Source organism: Taeniopygia guttata, chromosome Z (assembly GCF_048771995.1).
Source record: "Taeniopygia guttata chromosome Z, bTaeGut7.mat, whole genome shotgun sequence".
Lineage (NCBI taxonomy): Eukaryota > Metazoa > Chordata > Aves > Passeriformes > Estrildidae > Taeniopygia > Taeniopygia guttata.
The window spans coordinates 27,067,915-27,087,302 of record NC_133063.1 but is presented as its reverse complement, the minus strand read 5'-3'; the positions used below and the strand labels follow the sequence as shown (position 1 = coordinate 27,087,302).

At 41.0% G+C, this 19,388-nt stretch overlaps 1 protein-coding gene across 1 annotated transcript; it reads left to right on the top strand.

Moving 5' to 3' along the window:
- Positions 1-284: 284 nt before the first annotated feature.
- Positions 285-16,452, top strand: REEP5 (receptor accessory protein 5; the record flags this gene model as incomplete). The annotated part of the gene is given in 5 exon segments (NM_001135160.1): positions 285-454; positions 562-655; positions 9,641-9,779; positions 14,584-14,752; positions 16,116-16,452. Coding segments are annotated over 5 exon segments (570 nt in total). The 5' UTR covers positions 285-336.
- Between the last annotated feature and the right edge of the window lie 2,936 nt (positions 16,453-19,388).

Below are 19,388 nucleotides of genomic sequence, written 5' to 3'. Positions count from 1 at the left end.
TCTTGTCTGTTTGAATACCTGAACAAGGCGCACCATCCTTGCAGGGATCTAAGCCCCTGGCCCCCCTCCGGGATTAAAGATCTATCTCTGCCAGCGGGGCACGAAGGGCGGGAGGCCGCGGGGACCACCGGGTGCCGCATCCCGCCCCGCGCCCGGGGCGCGCCCCCAGCCCTCCATTTCGCGCCGGGGAGGGCTCGGCGAGCCGCAGCCGCGGAAGATGGATCCCGGCCGCTCGCCTCCGCCCCCGGGCGCGGCGCCACGGGGCCGGGCGCTGGGTGCCGGGGCGGGGCCTGCGCTGGGCAGCGGGGCTGCGGAGCGGGCGGCGGCAGCGGCGCCATGACCGCGGCCATGCGGCAGCGCTTCGACCGCTTCCTACACGAGAAGAACTGCATGACCGCCGTACTCGAGCGGATCGAGAGCAAGACCGGCGTCAGCCGCACCTACATCGCCGCCGGTGAGCCCCGGCCGCCGCCGCGCCAGCTCCCCGCGGGCGGCCGCGCCCCGCCCGCGCCTCCTCGCCGCGGTCCCTCGGGCGCTGACGGCTCTCTGCTCTCTCCTCAGGTATTCTCGGGGTCGTGGCCGTGTACCTGGTGGTGGGATACGGCGCGTCCCTGCTCTGCAACATCATCGGCTTCGCCTACCCCGCCTACGTCTCGTGAGTGTCGCGACTCCTGCGCCACGCGGTGGTTCCGGGTGCCGCCCTTCGGTGTGGTTGCAAAGTCGCATCGCTTGCGGCGGTGCCGAGTCTGTCTGGGGCGGCATTCCGGCACCGTGCTGCAAAGTGTTGGTTTTGCCGGCCGCCCCTTTCCTTGAGCAGGTACAGGTGCCAGGTGAAGAATGAGGCTTCTCCCATCTGGCGAGTGCTGCAGGAGTTACAGATGGGAGACGCCGGCTGGTTTCCACACTTGATAACCAGTTCCTGTAGCGGGTTATGCTTTGGGGATGGGTTCCCAGCTTTGTCATCCCCGACGGGAAGCTGGATCGTGCCGGGAGGGAGGGTGTTTGTTAAAACGCGCTGATGGGTGAGCGGGGCGCATCGGCGGCGTGTGCCTGGTGTGCGTGTTGGGCTGGAGACAGAGGTGCATTAAGGAGTGCTGTTTACTCCAAACCTGCCTCAGTGATGGGAGGTGGGGGCACAAGGAAAACGCTGTAACTCCTCCCGAGTGTGAAAGACTTTTCCTTGGTTAATTTACTTTCTTCTTTTGTGAAGTAGTCCAGTGTATCATTTCTCCATCGTCAGTAATTGAATTGTTTAAGAGAAAAGCAAAGAATGGTTCGGGTTGAAAGGAGTCCTGAAGGTCATGTAGTTCCAGCCACCGTGCCATGGCCAGGGATAAAGTAGTGGGACAGACTCTTTGTCAGCAGAAAAGGCACTCATGAAAGAGTGGGACAGGTGTCTATGCTCTCAAGGGACATCAGCAGTCTTTACAGTTGTTTAAAAGGGCAAACAAGGTGCCAGATGGGTGACCTGTGGGCATTTCCAAATCTGTTTTACTGGGATATGAGTTCTGGGTTACTTTAGTCACAGTGATTATTGTCCATCTCTGTGCTTTCCTGAAAGAAAATATATTGGAGTCACAGCAAACCCAGAGACCCTCAGCTCAGAGTTAATTCTGTTCATGCATGAAACCAGGACAGTTTTGTGCAGGTATCTGCCTGTCAGGCTTTGTATAAATCTGCAGTTTATTTTTCCCGGTCTCTGTCATGTCTGTATTCACTGTGGTGTGTGCAGTGCAGCAGGTGTGGATTTCAGTGGAGAAATGCTGGAGGCTGTAACTGCTAGACCAAGCAGATGATATGAAGGGCTGCAGCTGCAGTGCTGCCTGTGTTCTCATCACTGTGGTGCAAACCAGTGCCAGGGGAGGGGGCAGCTCTCTGCTTAATGCCTGGTACAGCTTCAAGCAGGCACAGCTGTTTCCCTCCTTATTCCTCCTTGTTCACCTTCAGCTTTGCCTTGGGTAAATCTTTAGTGGTTTCATACATGGAGGAGTTTCTTCTTCGGCAATACAAAAATCTCCCCGTACATCCGCATGCCATGTCACAGCAAGGACTCACCTCAGTCTCTTAACATAGGCAAAATGAAGCAGTAGTTCTCTGGCTGTTTCCCACTAAGTCCAGCAATCTCTACTCTCATTCCTTAGAAGTCTGTAAGTACTACCTGATGAAAGAGAAAAAATAATTTTAAGTTGAAATCTAATACTTAATTTACAGGCTTTTGTGGTTGCAGTAGACCAATGCTGAAAAGTTTGCCGTAGGTGATAGACACCACTCTTTAAACTTCTAGCAAGCTTTAACTGCACAAAGCAATAATCAGACTAGAGATGGAAAAAATTAGTGTTGGCAAGTGTGTAAATACCATTGCCAGCATTTTCACCGCTTCTCTAAACTTTCCAGAGCTAGCGTGCTGAAATGTAGCTCCACCCATAGTTAGTGGTGGTTAACTGCCTCGGAAAAATTAAGAGTGCAAGTAGGAAGGGAACCTTTGATGACTAAGAAATGTGTGCAGAGGATTGGAAAGTTCTTAAGTGCTGTCATGCTTGGTTTAAAAATTGCAAAGATGAAAATAGCTTTGGGCAGTAAAATGTCTGAACTTACTACTGGTGTCTTCAAGGGAGAAAAGCAGTTTAGCACAATAATGCCTTTCTCTGCTTTGACTACTTTTATGCTGTTACTTCAGTTTAGTTGCTTTCACTATGTAAATGTTGCTCGTGGCATTTTACTAGCAGGAAACAATCTGGATTGATTATAGAGAAGTATAAACACTCAATTGAAGCTTGAATATTGTCATGGTGTCTTGAGTCTGTCTCCTAGTTCCTTTTCCTCTTTCATAGCTTTAAAACAGGAACACTGCTTTTCTTTGCGGACAGTTCTTTAGAAAAGATAAAATTGCTTGTGTATTTTTTGAGAACTAGGACAGCAAATTTAATTTCTCTTAACAAATTTTAAGGCAAATGCTTACTTTCGTCCTTCATGAAAAATGGTGCATGATGTACCAAGGTTTAGAAGTAATGCTCTGCTGCTGGTTTATAAATACAATTTGAGAAAGTTGACATATCTAACCAGATTCACTATGCCCAGTAGAAATATAAGTAGAATTTTTTAAAATCTGTCTGCACTTGTGCTGTTTTCTCTTGTGCCTGATAATCTGGAGCTTCAGACACTAAAAAGTTGTTTTGTTTTGATTTTTTTTTAATATGTCCTGCCAAACCAGTTCCTCCAAGCATACTCACTTTTTTATTTTTAGGTTTTAGAATGTTAATATAAAAAAACTAACATGTTTAAAAGCCATGTCAGCACTCATTTGGACAAATTATGTACTTTCCTTTCTAAAGAAAGCAAGTGTTTAGGTTCAGGGAGTCTAATACTCTGATACCAGTATGAAAATTTTGATTTTACTTCCACATCTTACATCTAGGTTAAAAATATAAAGGTGTTTGTTACACAGATGGGTCTACTCTGAACCGAGGCACTAACACATCTTAATCCCAGCAGAAGAGCCAGCATGTGTGGGAGTTTGTTTTGGGGAAGCTGGTTTCGACCTGAGTCAGAACTGGGAACTGACGCATTGGTTGGCCCTACAAGTACGTGTTCCAGGAGGGAGCAGAGAGCAGTGAAATGAGAGAATGCTTGCTTTTTCCCCCGCTTTGTTTCAGGAATCTAGCTTTGTGTTGAGTTAGTGTGTAGGCTGTAGGGTGGCCAAAATGGCATGTGTTCCTCTTGCTACCTCAGTCCCCATTTCCTTTCCAGAAACACAGTTAGAACCCTTTGTACTACTGTCACATAGCTTTTTGGTGTCTTCTAATAATATCTGTCTGTGCATGGTCAGTGAAACCCTCCTTGCTATCCTTGATGAGTTTTTCTGATCCCTTCTGCTAGATCCTCAAAATTGTGAGAGAGGGTAACTGGGAGACTTAAATCACAGAAATTGTGTAAGTGCAGTTGGCAGGAAGATCTTTTCTATATCTGCAAATGCATGACTCCTGTTGCAATCAATGAGGAGGAAGAAAGATGGAAAGCAGAAGGCTTTAGGTGATGGATAGAAATGCAGAAGCCAAAATGATAAAGCAAATCCAAAGGCACAGGTTTCACTGGAATGCTGTGAGATGTCAGGGAGGCAGCCTGCCAGGATGAGTCTGACATGAGGACGACGGGGAGGCACCAAGCTAAGGAAGTTTGTGTGCAGTGGAGTGTTGATTCTGCGTGGGTGTCTGGATAGATAGCTAGAAGTAAATTACTTTACAACCTGCTGTAAAGAGTTGGGGCAGACCAGTAGGATAAGCTCTAGAAGTGTAGGTGATTTCATGGGTTTTTAAGTTAAATGAAGAAAAACCAAACCCAAACTTACACTTGGCTAAGGGTATGACAAATATGCCTACCTACTCACTTCATATAGCATTTACCAGAAAACTGAAGGAAGTATGCACAAAATGGTTAAGTCTTTCCCAGCTACAACATGAGCATGGGGTTTAAGGGAGGCTGATCTTTTGCCTTGGACCTGTAACTTTATTTTATACAAGAATCCTCAGGTTCACCTTGTAAATTGCACGGATAAGGGTGATTGCTTCACATGAGACCACAGCAATAAAATTTAGCATTTCTCTATTTCTGCCTCCCACATCTGGACTCAGCTTAGTAAAACCCCCACTCCGAACACATATAGTACTCAAACTGTGAGTACTGTATGTGTGAATTTACTGTAACAAATAGTTTGTTATGCCAGAGCTAATTGAGGAGCAGCTGTCTCTTCTTGGGAAAGAGCTGATTTTTTGTTGCAATGAGTCAGAGGCTCTAAGTGAAAGAAATCCACTTGGCAACTTACTAAAATTAGACCAGTGTCTGTTACTATCAGTAACAGGGTAAGCAACCACACTTGATCTAGGGTAAATTTTGACTGATTTTAGGAATCACAGGGTCAGGGCTGAGCCAGTGCTCCGACACTGTAAGTACAGCACGGATGGGAGCCCTGGGCTGCTAAAGAATGTGACCACCTCTACTCTTCCCTCTTGAAACCACCAGCTAGCAGGGTTACTGGGGAACAGATACGGCTGAAAATGAAGTTTCTCTTGGCTCCCCATCCATCACAGTGCTGGCCCACAGCAGGTCATTTTCACTCTTGGTCATGCAGCTAACTAAAGTTGCTGATCTGTGGTATTTACTGTCCAGAATACTGGAGCTGTTCCTAGTGATTGCTTTTACCCCCAAGGTTCAGAACTACTGTAAGTGGTTGTTTGAGGCTCTCTTTAAAAGTCCTCTGCATTTAGTGATGAAGCAGTATGAAAAATCCTTTGGGATATGTAATTATTGTGCATAACTAAGGTGGAATTTAGTCAGATCAGCACTAGACAAAACAGTATAATTTTTTTAAAATCTGAAGCCATTGTCTTTGGATGGTCCTTCATTTGTTAGAAAATCTTAATATAGTGTGTTAAGGAGACTGACTTATTTGCTCTTGCAACACAGAAATAATTTAAAAGAAGGCAATCCTAAAGTAGAATATAGTGTCAGTGCCTCTTGATCTGTTACTTTTCACTTATTGATGGAGATTGCATTTTGAATATCAGCCTGCTTGATTGGTAACCTAACATGGAGAAGAATGGAGTGTTCTTGGATTGATTGCCTGTGATGTCTCTCCTAAGCTTAATTGTGCAGGGCATTACACCAGGATAATATCTCTAGAATAACTTGGAGGACTAAGTTTAATTATGGTGTGATTCTCATGTTGAAGAGTGTAGTTATAAATGGATAAAAATCCCTCTCTGTTCAGATATTCTGAATAACTTACTGTGCTTGTTCTTGGACAAGTACTATTTTCTGTGGCTTACTATTGAAATAGTGTGTAAAGGGATGGTGGTAACTTTTGCCCTTTTATTCAACAGGGACATGTTATGCTGGCGATCCCTGTCTCATCTGAGGGACACACTCCCCATTCCAAAGCAGGATATTTATAAAATACTTGCCTTTCCTTGACTTCAGTAAAGCTTTCATTCACTGACGGCCCTGCTCTAACTTGCTTTTCCCTCCCTCCCTCTCTCCCGGGCTGGGACTGGAGCCATGGCCACAGGAGCAGTTTGAGCTGACGTGGCTGTTCCCTGCTGGCTGTGGTAGGGTGCTGCCCCTGGCCTTGCCCACCAATATCAGACCACTGCAGAAGAAGGGGAGATGTGCTGTTCCCTATACTGTGTAAGAAAACAGCCACGTGTGGATTTAATGCTGTGTACATCAGCTGGCTAAACCTGATGGGGCTTTGACTACTTGTAGTGCTGCTGCTTGTGTCTGACAGTAAAAGCCTGCTGTTCATGTATCCCCTAAGGAACTACAGGAGCAGATGGTGAACATTCAAAGGGAGAACACCCATGGCACGCATTTAGGAGCTCTCAAAGGCCATTTGTTTCCAGAGGAGAGAAGATAATAGGATGTGGCCCATTAACACAGTGATATGCCATCTGCCTTTTGCCACAAAATTGGAGATTCTAAGCTTTTTTTTTTTTCTTCCTTTTTTTTTTTTTTTTAATGAAAGCTATTTTTTGTGGTTACTGAGATGATTTTAATAATGTTAAAAAGGAAAATGAAACAATGCTCCCTTAAATCCATATATGGTGACTGGAAAACAGGAAGACTGCTGGCAGGTTAACTGCAAGATATTTTCTCACAAATGCCAAGCTAGGATGCTTTATTGTGGTAATATAAGCCTTCTCTTCTATGCCTCTAATGGAGAAATTGTCCGTAGAACTAAAGGAATTCACATGGTGAGCCTCTACAGCAAGTTTTCCTTAACAGTGAGAAACTTTGCAATTGGTTCCTTTCTCTGCTCCATTTATCCACCACTCCAACATCCCTACTGGTCCTTGTACTTTTTTCTTCCCCTCCAGAAGTGCGGTTTCACACGTTGAAAATAGCTCTATACATTTCTTTCTTAACTCCTGTGGTGTCCAGGGGCTGTTTTTGTACAGTCACTTCACCTGGTCTCACTAGAATACTTCAGAGGTGTGGGTGTGGAAAATATGTGCTTTAACAGTGGGAGCTGGAGTTGTCACTGCATTTGAGACTGCTTGGACTAGGGCTGCCTGTGATGATAGCAGCGGAAATTAGACTTGTTGTTGCAAAACCTGTGATGATGTGTGTTGGTTAGATCCCCTTATTGATGGGTTATGGCAAGGGCTGCTGCTTTTCCCACTGCAGGACACTGCTGGCCAGCCTTGCACTCCAGTAGAAATAATGCATGAATTAAGTATCAGATCCTTTTACTGCATTTCAAAGGAACTCGTTCCAGCAGATCTGCCAGCTCCCTCTGCTTGTAGTGGGTTTGCCAGTGCTTTTGCAAAAATATGTCACAGGAATTATTTCCCCCAACCCTCCCTGCTCCCCCCTGACTACAGAACTGGGAAGTGACAGAATCCACAGCATTTCTCACAGACCAGGAAATGGACTTAAGGCCAGCTCCCTGATTTCTGCCTTGTAAACTTCCCTATGCCTTTTTAAGGGAACTAACAGAAAACTTGGCACTTCTGGTACATCTCTCACATGCTGCTTCAGAAACAATACAGCTGATACTAAAGGGAAAAGTGGTAGAAGAATTTAAACTAACTACATTAAACTGAGTCTACAGATTTTAATCCTCCAGCATAAGTAGAGAGGACAAATGCTCTCTAAGACTCTTAAGCTTGAAATTACCAGGCTTAGATTTCCTAGTATTTTCTTTTAAAACTTCTTACAGTTCTAATCTGGAATTTAGTGGCTCCAGAAACTCTACTCCACTACTTTTACTGAAAGAGCACATGGTGCATCTTTTAGTTTCTGTTTTTAAAAACTGTATAAACTTGAACTACATTCGCATAGCAGATGGAGAACAAAAGCCCATTAAATCATTATGCAGAAAGCCCAATACTTTAGTAGAGTTTTTTTTTACCCTGTTCCTAATACTTTAGTCTACATCAGACTTTGCAAGTCTTGTAGGAATTAATTTATAGAGCAATACATTAGGTGATGCAGATGCATATGGAACTGGATTCCCTCTGCTTATGTAGAGCATATGCTTCTTAGGACTTAGAGCAAATCCTATGGATAAGTTTCCCTTTTCAAAGAGGAATCTAGTGCATGTACAAGTACATTTAAAATGTTATTTATTAGAGCTAACTGTGTAAAAGAAACAGAATAATACAGACAGTTTTATACCAGTGGTGGTGCTGGGAACCCCAAGCTATGCAGCACTGAATGAGTTTCTGATCCACACTGTGTGGGCCTTGTCTGGAGACAATGCTACCACATTTTGATAATTTAAGGTATTGTGGGATTTTTCATCTGAGACTACAACTCTGTTTCATCATTCCTTTCTGGCTGCCAGAGGAGGATGGTCACTGATGGGTGTAGGCAAGGCCAGGAAGGTGTTGTGATCACTGGCATCCTGTGCCTCACAGGACTGGGCTCACTCAGGTTATCTTTTATATGGATCAATAATACTCTAATGTGCAGTAGCCTCTAGTCAAGATTACTACAATACCTCCAGAACTGGAAGTATTCTAATCTGGAATTTAGTGGCTCCAGAAACTCTACTCCACTACTTTTACTGAAAGAGCACATGGTGCATCTTTTAGTTTCTGTTTTTAAAAACTGTATAAACTTGAACTACATTCGCATAGCAGATGGAGAACAAAAGCCCATTAAATCATTATGCAGAAAGCCCAATACTTTAGTAGAGTTTTTTTTTACCCTGTTCCTAATACTTTAGTCTACATCAGACTTTGCAAGTCTTGTAGGAATTAATTTATAGAGCAATACATTAGGTGATGCAGATGCATATGGAACTGGATTCCCTCTGCTTATGTAGAGCATATGCTTCTTAGGACTTAGAGCAAATCCTATGGATAAGTTTCCCTTTTCAAAGAGGAATCTAGTGCATGTACAAGTACATTTAAAATGTTATTTATTAGAGCTAACTGTGTAAAAGAAACAGAATAATACAGACAGTTTTATACCAGTGGTGGTGCTGGGAACCCCAAGCTATGCAGCACTGAATGAGTTTCTGATCCACACTGTGTGGGCCTTGTCTGGAGACAATGCTACCACATTTTGATAATTTAAGGTATTGTGGGATTTTTCATCTGAGACTACAACTCTGTTTCATCATTCCTTTCTGGCTGCCAGAGGAGGATGGTCACTGATGGGTGTAGGCAAGGCCAGGAAGGTGTTGTGATCACTGGCATCCTGTGCCTCACAGGACTGGGCTCACTCAGGTTATCTTTTATATGGATCAATAATACTCTAATGTGCAGTAGCCTCTAGTCAAGATTACTACAATACCTCCAGAACTGGAGCCATGGCCATAGATTATCCCTTTCTTGTCCCTCAAAATGTTTTGTGAACAAGGTCAGAATGCTCACTGGTTTTGTTTGGGTTTTTATGCTCCTTGTAATCCCAGAGGTAGATATAGCTTGAGTATAGTTTTGAATTTTGGTATATAGGAAGAAGCTTTACTGTTCAAAGATCTTGACACACTGTCTGAGTGATAGATGTTAATTAGTTTTCTTGGTGTAATTGAATTATGGAGAGTCACATATAATAACAAATCTGAGTCATAAAATCCTCATCATTACAGATGAGACTGATGCTACTGTGCTGCTCACTTGATTTATTTTCGTTGCAGAATCAAGGCCATTGAAAGTCCCAACAAAGATGATGATACACAGTGGCTGACTTACTGGGTTGTGTATGGCATTTTCAGCATAGCTGAATTCTTCTCTGACATCTTTCTGTCATGGTTCCCTTTCTACTACATGCTAAAGGTACGTTAATTCATGTGACCCCCTCGCCTAAAATGGGACCTTTAGATAAAACTGATTTAACGTCTCCTGGAATGGGTAGATGACAACAGATTCATTTGGAATCACTCCCAGGTCCACCTTCTTTTTACATGCAGGTTTTGTGTAATTTACTGTTGTGAAAGTGGTTTGTTTACAGCTGATCATTTTGTGAGGCAGGAGGGGAAGTTGGGATAGGTGGAAGGGAAAGGTCTGCCGGGTTTTAGGAAAGAAGAAGAGACAGTGTAACTGTCCCCCCCAAAAAAAAAAGAAAACCAAACCAGAGACAGTTCTTTCTCTTGGTGCTTCAGGTAAATTTGGACAAATGACATAGTAAGCCCCACAGAGTGATTCTATTTTTGTTTTAAGGGGATTAGTAAAAGTGGAGAGTAAAATCATCAAAGAGGTCATAACATCTGTGCTATTGGAGCAGGGAAGGAAATTGGAACACAAGGTATATTTTGTCCTACAGTTTTAATTTTTAATTAAGCTCAGTTTCCTGAAAGGAACTGGTAGGTATCAGAGGAGATGGTTCCTAAAGTGTGTTTGTTAGTGTGATTTGACTAGCAACAATGATTTGGTCAACGTGTGATCTAAGGTTTCAGTCAACCTTAACACGTTAAATTCTTCTAGGAATAGCTGATAGCTGATCACTCTGTATGCTGTTGGGTAAAAGACCTTCTAGCTTGCTGCAGAGGTTGCTCTTTATCTCAAAGAACTGTTATTGGTTTTCTGGTTCAGTGGGCTATTCTCTGCCTTCTCTTCTGTTTTGTTAGCCTGGTTTAGTCCCACCAAAGTTGTTAAAACAATTTGCTTGCCAGTTATTGTGGGGGGTCATTTAATATTTTAGTGATAAGACCTGACGATGTCAAAAGCTGTTTCCAGGAAATGCCATATTTTATAGACAAAATTTGACTGTGACAGCTGGTTTACATGTCTGCCTTGTTCCTTTCAGTCTTTAACAAGCCTCAGCTGTGGCAGTCATTTTGGACACCTTTTACTTTAATACTTTAATCCATCAGCTGCAGTGGTATATGCTCACAATTCTGAATTCATACAGTGTATTTTCCGAGCTTCTTTTCTAAATTATTAGTGGAAAAAGATGTGGCAATGGTTTCTTCATGCCACCACAGCTCTCTTTCTGAAGAGCACACAACAGAAATTGGGGTTGAATTTCCAAATAAAGACTTCAAATGGCTCTGATAAAATGGTTTCAGGAATGCCAGAGTTATATGCAGTATTGTAATCAAGGGAGAGGCGCTTTTCTCAGTTCTGCAAAAGCAAGCACAAGGAATTACATCAGTACACAGCTTTCTTCAATAGCTGCAGAAGGCACATAGAAGCCAAGTGTTTGCTCTCAGTAGTGGCTGGTAGGACAGGTTTGTACAAAGGTAGGCAGGTATTGTCGAGAATCAGAAAGTGTTGCTAAATGGGTGGAAATGGGTGGAGGTTACTCCACAGGAGGAGAAGGAGGAATCAGGCAGCTTCCACACTTCATTCCATCCATGAACTAAAACCTCTTGGAGGGTAGTTATGATGTCTCCATATGTCTTTCATGAAGTAGAAGCCCAGATACATCATTCATGAAAATTTTGAGGTTGCTTTTATTCTCAAGATGTGCTGAATTTGTGTAGTCACATCTATTTGATATCCCTTGTAGCTTCCACTCCAGATTGAGATTTAGTTGCTCAGTATTTCAAAACACGTTCATGTATGTGGCTGAAACATTGAGCACCACTGCTTCCAGAGTCCCCAAGTCCAGAGTTTAAACTCGGTGACATTAAAGTTTTCAGCAGACTAGAAAATTTTATGGGTGGGAGCAAGGAATGTTGCTCTTTTATACTCTATGTGACATTTTTTTGATTTTATGGGCTTTGTCTTGGATTTTATAGGCTGTTTTGTTTTGGTTTTGTTTGTTGTTGTTTTTTTGGTAATGCTCGCTTCTTATTTATCTGCTTGCATTTTTTATATCTGAAGCACAGGACATGCATGCAACTCATAATTTCTTGTGCATATGATTTGGTTTTAAATACTTCCGTTCAAGCTTTAAAGATTTCTGTGGCATTCAGGTATTAGAGTACAGTATCTAGTAAAAGCAGCAGAGTTTATCATTGTATGAGTATTTTTGGTGGTGGGAGTGACTCCACTAATGGTTCTACCTTGGAATACTGTCATGCTATATCTGAACAAAATTGGTGCTGCCAAGGCAAAAACAGCTGCTACAAGCAGGTCCAAGTGAGCCAGACTGAGCTCAGGTGAATTCCATTCCCTACTCTGTCTGGTCTCCAGGACTGCAAGAATATATTTTGGGCTTGGGTTTTTATTTTTCCAGTTAACAGTTTTACCACTCTGAGCTTGCTGGAACTTCTTACAACCTTCTTTATTTTCAATAAAGTTAGTGAACTAGCCTGTGTTACTTCATTTTCACAAGAATAGGGGTAAAATAAACTAAGTTAGCAGTCTGACTTTTCAAGCTTTGAAAAGAGTGAGAATCTCAGCTTTGCTACGTGTCCAATAGAAAATGCATATAAACATCTATTTCAGTACAATTCAAAAGTAACAAGTATTTGAGAACAAATCTGTAATTACTTTTTTCTCAACTAGCGTGGGACAAAGCTGTCAAAACAAAATTACTAATTTTGTTCTTAGAGGCCCAGAAAGTGAAATTTAAATTTCTTTTGGTTTTAGAGGAAGTTGGACTTGGATTTGAGGGATTTTTGTAAAACAAAGGATAACTAACTTTTTTATGTAGAAGTTGAGATATTTGTGCAGTTTTGTGGGAGAAGTGTTGCTATTGGACACAAAATGAGTACACAGAAGCTTGGTGAGTCCAAGGGAGAAAAAAGATTTAATTTTATTTCTAATCTTACAGTATATAGAATTCTAAAAGTGACAGTGGATTGGAGGATGGAATTGCCACTTCTTCAACCACACTGGTCAATCTAAGCCTATCAATCCTCTCCTCTCACAAAGAATAATGTAAAACAATCATTATTTAAATGAACAGTGTGTGAGAACTACAGTAAAAATATGTAAACATTATCAGAAGGCTGAAGAAGTTTTATGAGAACTTCAGAACTTTCAAAAGAACTGTAAAAGAAAACTTAGCACTTTTAAAAATCAGGGCAACAGGAGAAGTAACTTTCAGTAATTGATCAGATATTCTTGAACAGGAAGTAAAGTCAGTGTACTTCTCAGCTTTTAATGAAAGATAACAACATAAGATAGTACCATGTAGTCTTTCTTTTATATCGAGTTCCAAAGAATTGGAGCTTTTGAAAATCAGTGTTTATATTGATAAAGGAATCTTTTGCCTTTATTTTCTTTGACCATATTTAATAATTCATCAGTAGCTATTTACTGGTGTCAGATTTTATTGCATGTTAAATTATTTGTTTTAATTCATTGGAATTTTCCTGATGGGCCAATCTCTCTTGTGAACACTTTACTTTAAAAAACCTTTCTTTTTCTTCTGGGCAAACATTCCTTTCAGTCTGTTTTGACAACATGATCAAATAGTTTAAAGAGGAAAGCTTAATCCTTACCCAAAAGGATGGTAAATTGGTCTGGCACTGCAGAGGAGACAAAGCCAAAATTTTACAGACGGGAAGAGCAGAACATACAGAACATTCAGTCTCAGTATACCTTGTTGGGAAGGAGTAGAGGAGACATGTTCTAAAATATTTGGAGGCCTTGCTTGAAGAAGACTCTGTGTTTTGTTTCCATTCTGCCCAGAAATGTGTGGAAATCCTCAGATATGGAATCCTCTCTAACGTGAAAACAAGGCATGTGTTGAGGCTGAGGTTGTTTTGTTTTGTATTTCAGGAAAAGGTAGTCTGAGAATAGCTGTTATACCTTCATTTTCTGGAGAGGCTTTTGACATGGAATAATACTGTGCTATTTGGGTATAAAAAGAACTATACAAACGCTGAGAAAATGTACTGCATTTTGTTTCTGTTTTATCCTGTAAAATAATTTATGTGTATTTTCATCACTCAGGCAGATTTAGTTTATGGCACTCCCTGTCCCTTAAATGTTTCATCTTGCTCTGCGTGACTGTCTTTGTGTGATGTATGGCAGTGAAACTGGAGCCAAATAAAAGTGCTTCAAGTAATAAAACAGGGATTTGTAGTACATGTAATAACTGTGTTTCCAATCCCCTTTTGTAAGATGCAGAAATATGACCCCACACTGTAGTCTTTGATTTTTCTGGAGAGCAGATGGTGCTCTAAAAGCTATACCTAAACTGTAATGCAGAACCATTGCTCTTGTTTGTGCACTGTGCGTAGCTTGGGTTTGTCTTTCCTCCTTGTCAATTTAGCTCTGGGGTACACACAATCCTGTTCTTTCCCTCACTGTGTTTTCCAGGCATGCAGGCAGAGAGGAGGGAGATGCGTTTTGGCTGAATTGAAGTAATTTAGGGACCTAGACATTCAGTGAGGCCTGTGCCATGTGTTTTAGAAATATTGAGAGAGACTGATGTTTTTGTAGCCAGGTTTTATAGTTCCACCTTAAAGAGGAAAAAAAAGTGCATGTAGTCTTGATACACCTGACACCAGATTGGATTTACTGCTGCAGCCCTCCTCCTTTGTCCTTACACTATCCATGAAATAATTCCAGTGTGAAATGGCCTGTGTGCGGCTGTCCTGGTGTGCGCCCTCCTGGAGCCCTGAGCGCGCAGGGAATGTCTCGCTGTTCTCACTGTGCTCGCTTCTCTGGCGCTTGGGAAAGGCACCTTGTCTCCTACTCGTGATTCCTTCCACTCAGGCCGATGTTCTCGTTCTCACAGTGTGGCTTCCTGCTGTGGTGCATGGCTCCGAGCCCTTCCAATGGGGCAGAGTTTCTCTACCACAGGATTATCCGTCCCTTCTTCCTGAAGCACGAGGCGCAGCTGGACAGTGTCGTGCAGGACCTGAAAGACAAGGCTGCAGAGACTGCAGACACCATCACTAAAGAGGGTGAGCAAAAGGCCTTGCACTGGTCACAGCAAGTAGAGGCAAGTGCACTGGGGAGCTCTTACTGCTGCACTTAATATGCATCATTTGGAGGAAACAAAAATAAATTGCAAGAGACAATGTAAGTTATGATGGAGAAGTTAAGTGTGGGAAATAGGGGCTGCAGTGGATCTTGCTTTCTAGAATTGCAGCTAGGCTAGAATGAGTGGAAGAAATTGAATTGTTTTTATGTCTTCCCACTATACACACCACTAAAAACATTCTCTCTAGAGGCAGATCCAGACATAACTTTCATAAATGCAGTTACTGTTTTAGTGGATCCTCGTATCTCCTAAAATACTCCCTCAAATACCTGGTAGTATAGAGGGGCTCCCAGTTGTGCAATAAACAATTAACAACAATACACAGCACTGTGGAAAGTGCAGTTTTCCCATGTATATGTTTTTGCATTTTTCCTTCCTCTGGAGGTCAAAGGATTCCTCGCTTTAAAGGAATTAACTTACATTTTATTTTTACATGTTATAACAGCCTGTAGATTGCTTAAGTTTTTTATTTCCTTGCATTCTGTAGTGAGCCCTTGCATTCTAAAATATCTGATTATAGTTTTATGAATAAGAGAAGGAGATGTATTAAGTAGCTAAAATAAAGGTTTTTAAGTTTCACTTGAAAGGATTTTATCTGTATGCTGTTTCAAAGCATCTTAATGCTCCTTTCCACCAAACAATAAGTGCAAAAAATTTCATCTTACCAACTTTCCTGTCTGCTTAAAAGATCTGCCTTGCTTAACTATTCTTGGGAAATTTTGCTGCATGATTCTTCCCAAGTCCTTATTGTTAGGCATGTATGTACCTTAATTAATGTCCTTTGATGCTGCATGTGGGATTTTCCTGCCCTTATTTCATCACTTATTCTTTCTTTTTCCTATTTCTATTCATAAAGATTTCTACCAAAAAAACCCAACAAACCTAACAGTAACAACAAAACAAACCCACCAAAACAAACCCACCAAAATAAAACAACAGCCTTTTTTAAGTGACCCTGCATACACAAATATTAGTATTATTCCAAGCCTGTTTTATCGTTATGGTATATTTCTTGCTGCAAACCTGTATGTCCTTAGCACTATGAGCAGCCCTGTTTTAACAATTCCATAGTTACTGTACTGCTCCTTACTTATGTTTTATTTTTTAAATGGTTTTTATTATAAGTTTTATCACTATATCTAGGTGTATACAAAAGCTATGATTTTCTTCTGTGTTCTTTCTCTTGTGAGTAAAAGGAAATACTTTTCCATTCAGTTCGAGAACATTTGATAACCCACTTTGTCTGTAGGCCTATGACTAAACTTGATTTTATTTTCCTGCAGCCAAGAAAGCAACAGTGAACTTGCTGGGTGAAGAAAAGAAGAGCACTTAAACTGGATAAGTTTCCCTACCACCTCCTTTGTGCAGCTTGATGTTACTGGGGACTGTGGTATAAGTTCAATAATATTGCCTTGGAAACATTTTGACATATTAAAGGAATGTGCTGTAAGTTTACTTACTACTTTGCTGTGACTGGTAGAGAGTATGCATTTTTATTTAAAAGCAATGCAGTGGGCAGCATCTGAAGCTTAATGAAAATACTTTATTCATCTTCATGCAGAAGAAGTCTTTCAGTAATCTCTTTCTGCAGTAACATAAATAAAAAGTATTTATCACTCAGGCTCTGCACTTTACTTGTCTCTTTGTGTATGAAATTACTCTTACTTTGATTGTGGTGCATCTGGTAGCACAAAGCTATTTCATAGGGAAAATTCTGAATGGATCTTCTTGAATATACAGGGAATTATTGTTAGAGATGGCATAATGGATGTATTCCCCACCACTAAAGCTGTAAATTGTGAAATAACGTGTTCTAGCCACCTGATTATAGAGATTATTCACTGTTGCATGTTTTGTTGTAACACAGTATTTGGTACAATGTGTGTATTCTTAAATGGATGGATACTAAATATAGGAAAGAATAACTTCCTTGGAGTGATCAAGCTTATATTGGCCTGAAGTGATTTGCTAGAAATGGATGCATTAAATCCCACAAGATTAACACAGCGTGACTGAAGTACAACTTCTTGCCTGTTCTTGCTAAAACAAGTTGTTATCCAAAATTGTTCAAAGTGTGCTTTTTAAGATCACATTCAAAAACCACAAGCCACCTTTAGCTAAGGAGTGGTACCATTACAAACATTTTAGACATTTTTTCCTGAATTCCTTTTAAAGTATCACCTGCCTTGAATGTCAGTCCTCAGAATTATTTCGTTAAGGGGACAGACCACAACTCCCACAAGCTTTTTCTGCTCATAAAGGTCTACAATCTCTTCCGACTATACTAAGAACAACTTTCTATAAGCACTTAAACTTCCTGAGTGGAGATGCTCTTCTTATTACTTGATATATTCCTGGCCAATCAGCAGCCAAAGTTGCTAAGAGAATAAAGGGGTTTTTTACAATCAATGTAAAAAAAATTTTTTTTTTCTTAGATTTGTATCTGTACTCTTTCACACTGTGGTATTTTCAACAAAAACGATTACATTAATTAATTAGGCATGAATTACTGAAATTTCTGTGTTTTCATGTCCATGTGACATTTCTTTAAAGCCTAGAGTAATGGTACGGCAATTCTCAGGGCTCACAGAACATGTAGAAAGGGCACTTAAGCTTTTGATAGGATAAAAATTAGTTCCAGTACACCATCTTGAGTTCTAAAGATTTAATCTTAAAATAAAGTTTTGAGGACTTCTGACGTTCTGCACCAAATTGTTGTATAAACATTCATTGTAAATTTTCAGATGCAGGAACTACAAAAGTGTGAAGCACACACTGCAACTCAGCAGGTCAGTTTTAACCTGGAGAGAGATGTTTTATAAGAGGGGGTGTAAAAGTGTTGTAAGAGAAAGAATTTTAAGCTTTGAGCTGGAAAACATAGCCCTTGGGGCTGGCATCTTCAGTAGGGAAATACAAGACCTGCTGTACCTTGTGTTCTGTAGGACAGCATGCAGTTTATCTTTTGAAGAAAAAATGTAAGATTTCTTAGCTAATTGTTCCTTGACAACTTATTTTTTTTTTACAAGGGGATGTGCTGAAGAGGGTAAAGTTTACAGCAAAGTTCTAGGTTTTAAGCATGTGAGAAGTTTGAAGTGTATCACCATTTAACTGGTTTGATTTCTTGTCTTGACTTCTGTCGTGAGCCCACTGGACTTTCTGGTAAGCCTTTTAAACTCTGTCAGCTCTACGTAAAGCACTCATGTGGCCACTGTAATTTAGTTTCACTTCTTGAGATTAGAAGTAACTAGATGAAAATAAATGAAGATTCTTAATAGATTATTTGATTTCAGTGCAAAGCACTACATAATTTACTTATCTAAAAGCTTACAGTAAATTTTAGATTTTTCAAGCATAATGATGTCTGTAGTAGAGACAGGATTTACTTTTACTTTTTTATACTACTAAACAGTTCTTCCACTGTTATTAATGGGGATAAAACATTCTAGATAAATGTTAGGTAAATGTTGAAACAGTCCTTTGCATCTCTCTCAGAACCTGAAAGGCTTTAAATCAATTTCTTGTCTTTACCAATTTGATATTATCAGCACATAGAATCAGTGCTCTTCTGTCAGATTTCTACTCGAATTAGAACTACAGTCTGTTGTTAACAAAAATTGTCCTTGGTTTTTTGCCTTGATGCAAGTAGAAATGTCTGAATTTCTGCAGCAAGTTATCCTTTCCTGGAAGTAGCTCCACTGGGCTGGCCCCGCAGATCAGTGCTTTTCTTTGTGTCTTCACAACATTTATGTACAAATGTTGGTAACACATCTGCTCCATGTCTTTGCTGAAGCTGTAATGTGCTGAATAAAAATGGACACAAATAAAGAGATTCCTGTGGGACTGGTATGATGTCTCAGTATTTCTTAAGAACCTTATACCTTTACAGTGAAAACCTGGCTACTTTAGGAAGGCAGAAGGTCTTTACACAGTATTCACTTTTTATTCCCCTTCCCTGAAGTTCATTACTGTGGAACCACTAGAAACCTCTTAAACTCCAAAAGAAGTGTCTCTGCCCCATGCCAATCTGAGGGTGCAGCCAAGCAGGTTTAGAGCATCAGGCCCTTACAGAAGAGTTTGGAATGCAGAACTCTTCCCAACTGTGAGCACCACAAGCATCTTTCTGGGCTTCATAGCCTGGCTTACCTGGGAGTCATTAAGGTGTAGGATTCTCTAGAAACATAGCAAGGAAAGACTGTAAACTACAGGGATTTTGAAGTTTTTCCTCTCCCTTGGGTTTCCTGGTGTTCCATAAATTGCCTCAGCAAACAATGCTGAATACTTTTTGGCAGTGGCGTTACACGTACCTAAAACTTACGTTGCCACTCTTTATAGGACATTTTGTCTGCTTTATCTGACTCCTTTCCAAACTCAGTGAAAAAGGAAAATAAGCTCAGGAAACATAACCTCCCCCACCAATGATAACATCGCCTCTAGTGATAAAATAATGAAAACTCTCCAAACCAGAGCAAGCCAATTAACAGAGGACTATCTTGTAAGTAGTGGAAGGTGTGACTAGTATTTTGTCAGGTCAAGCCCTCACTGCATTTAATTTGACA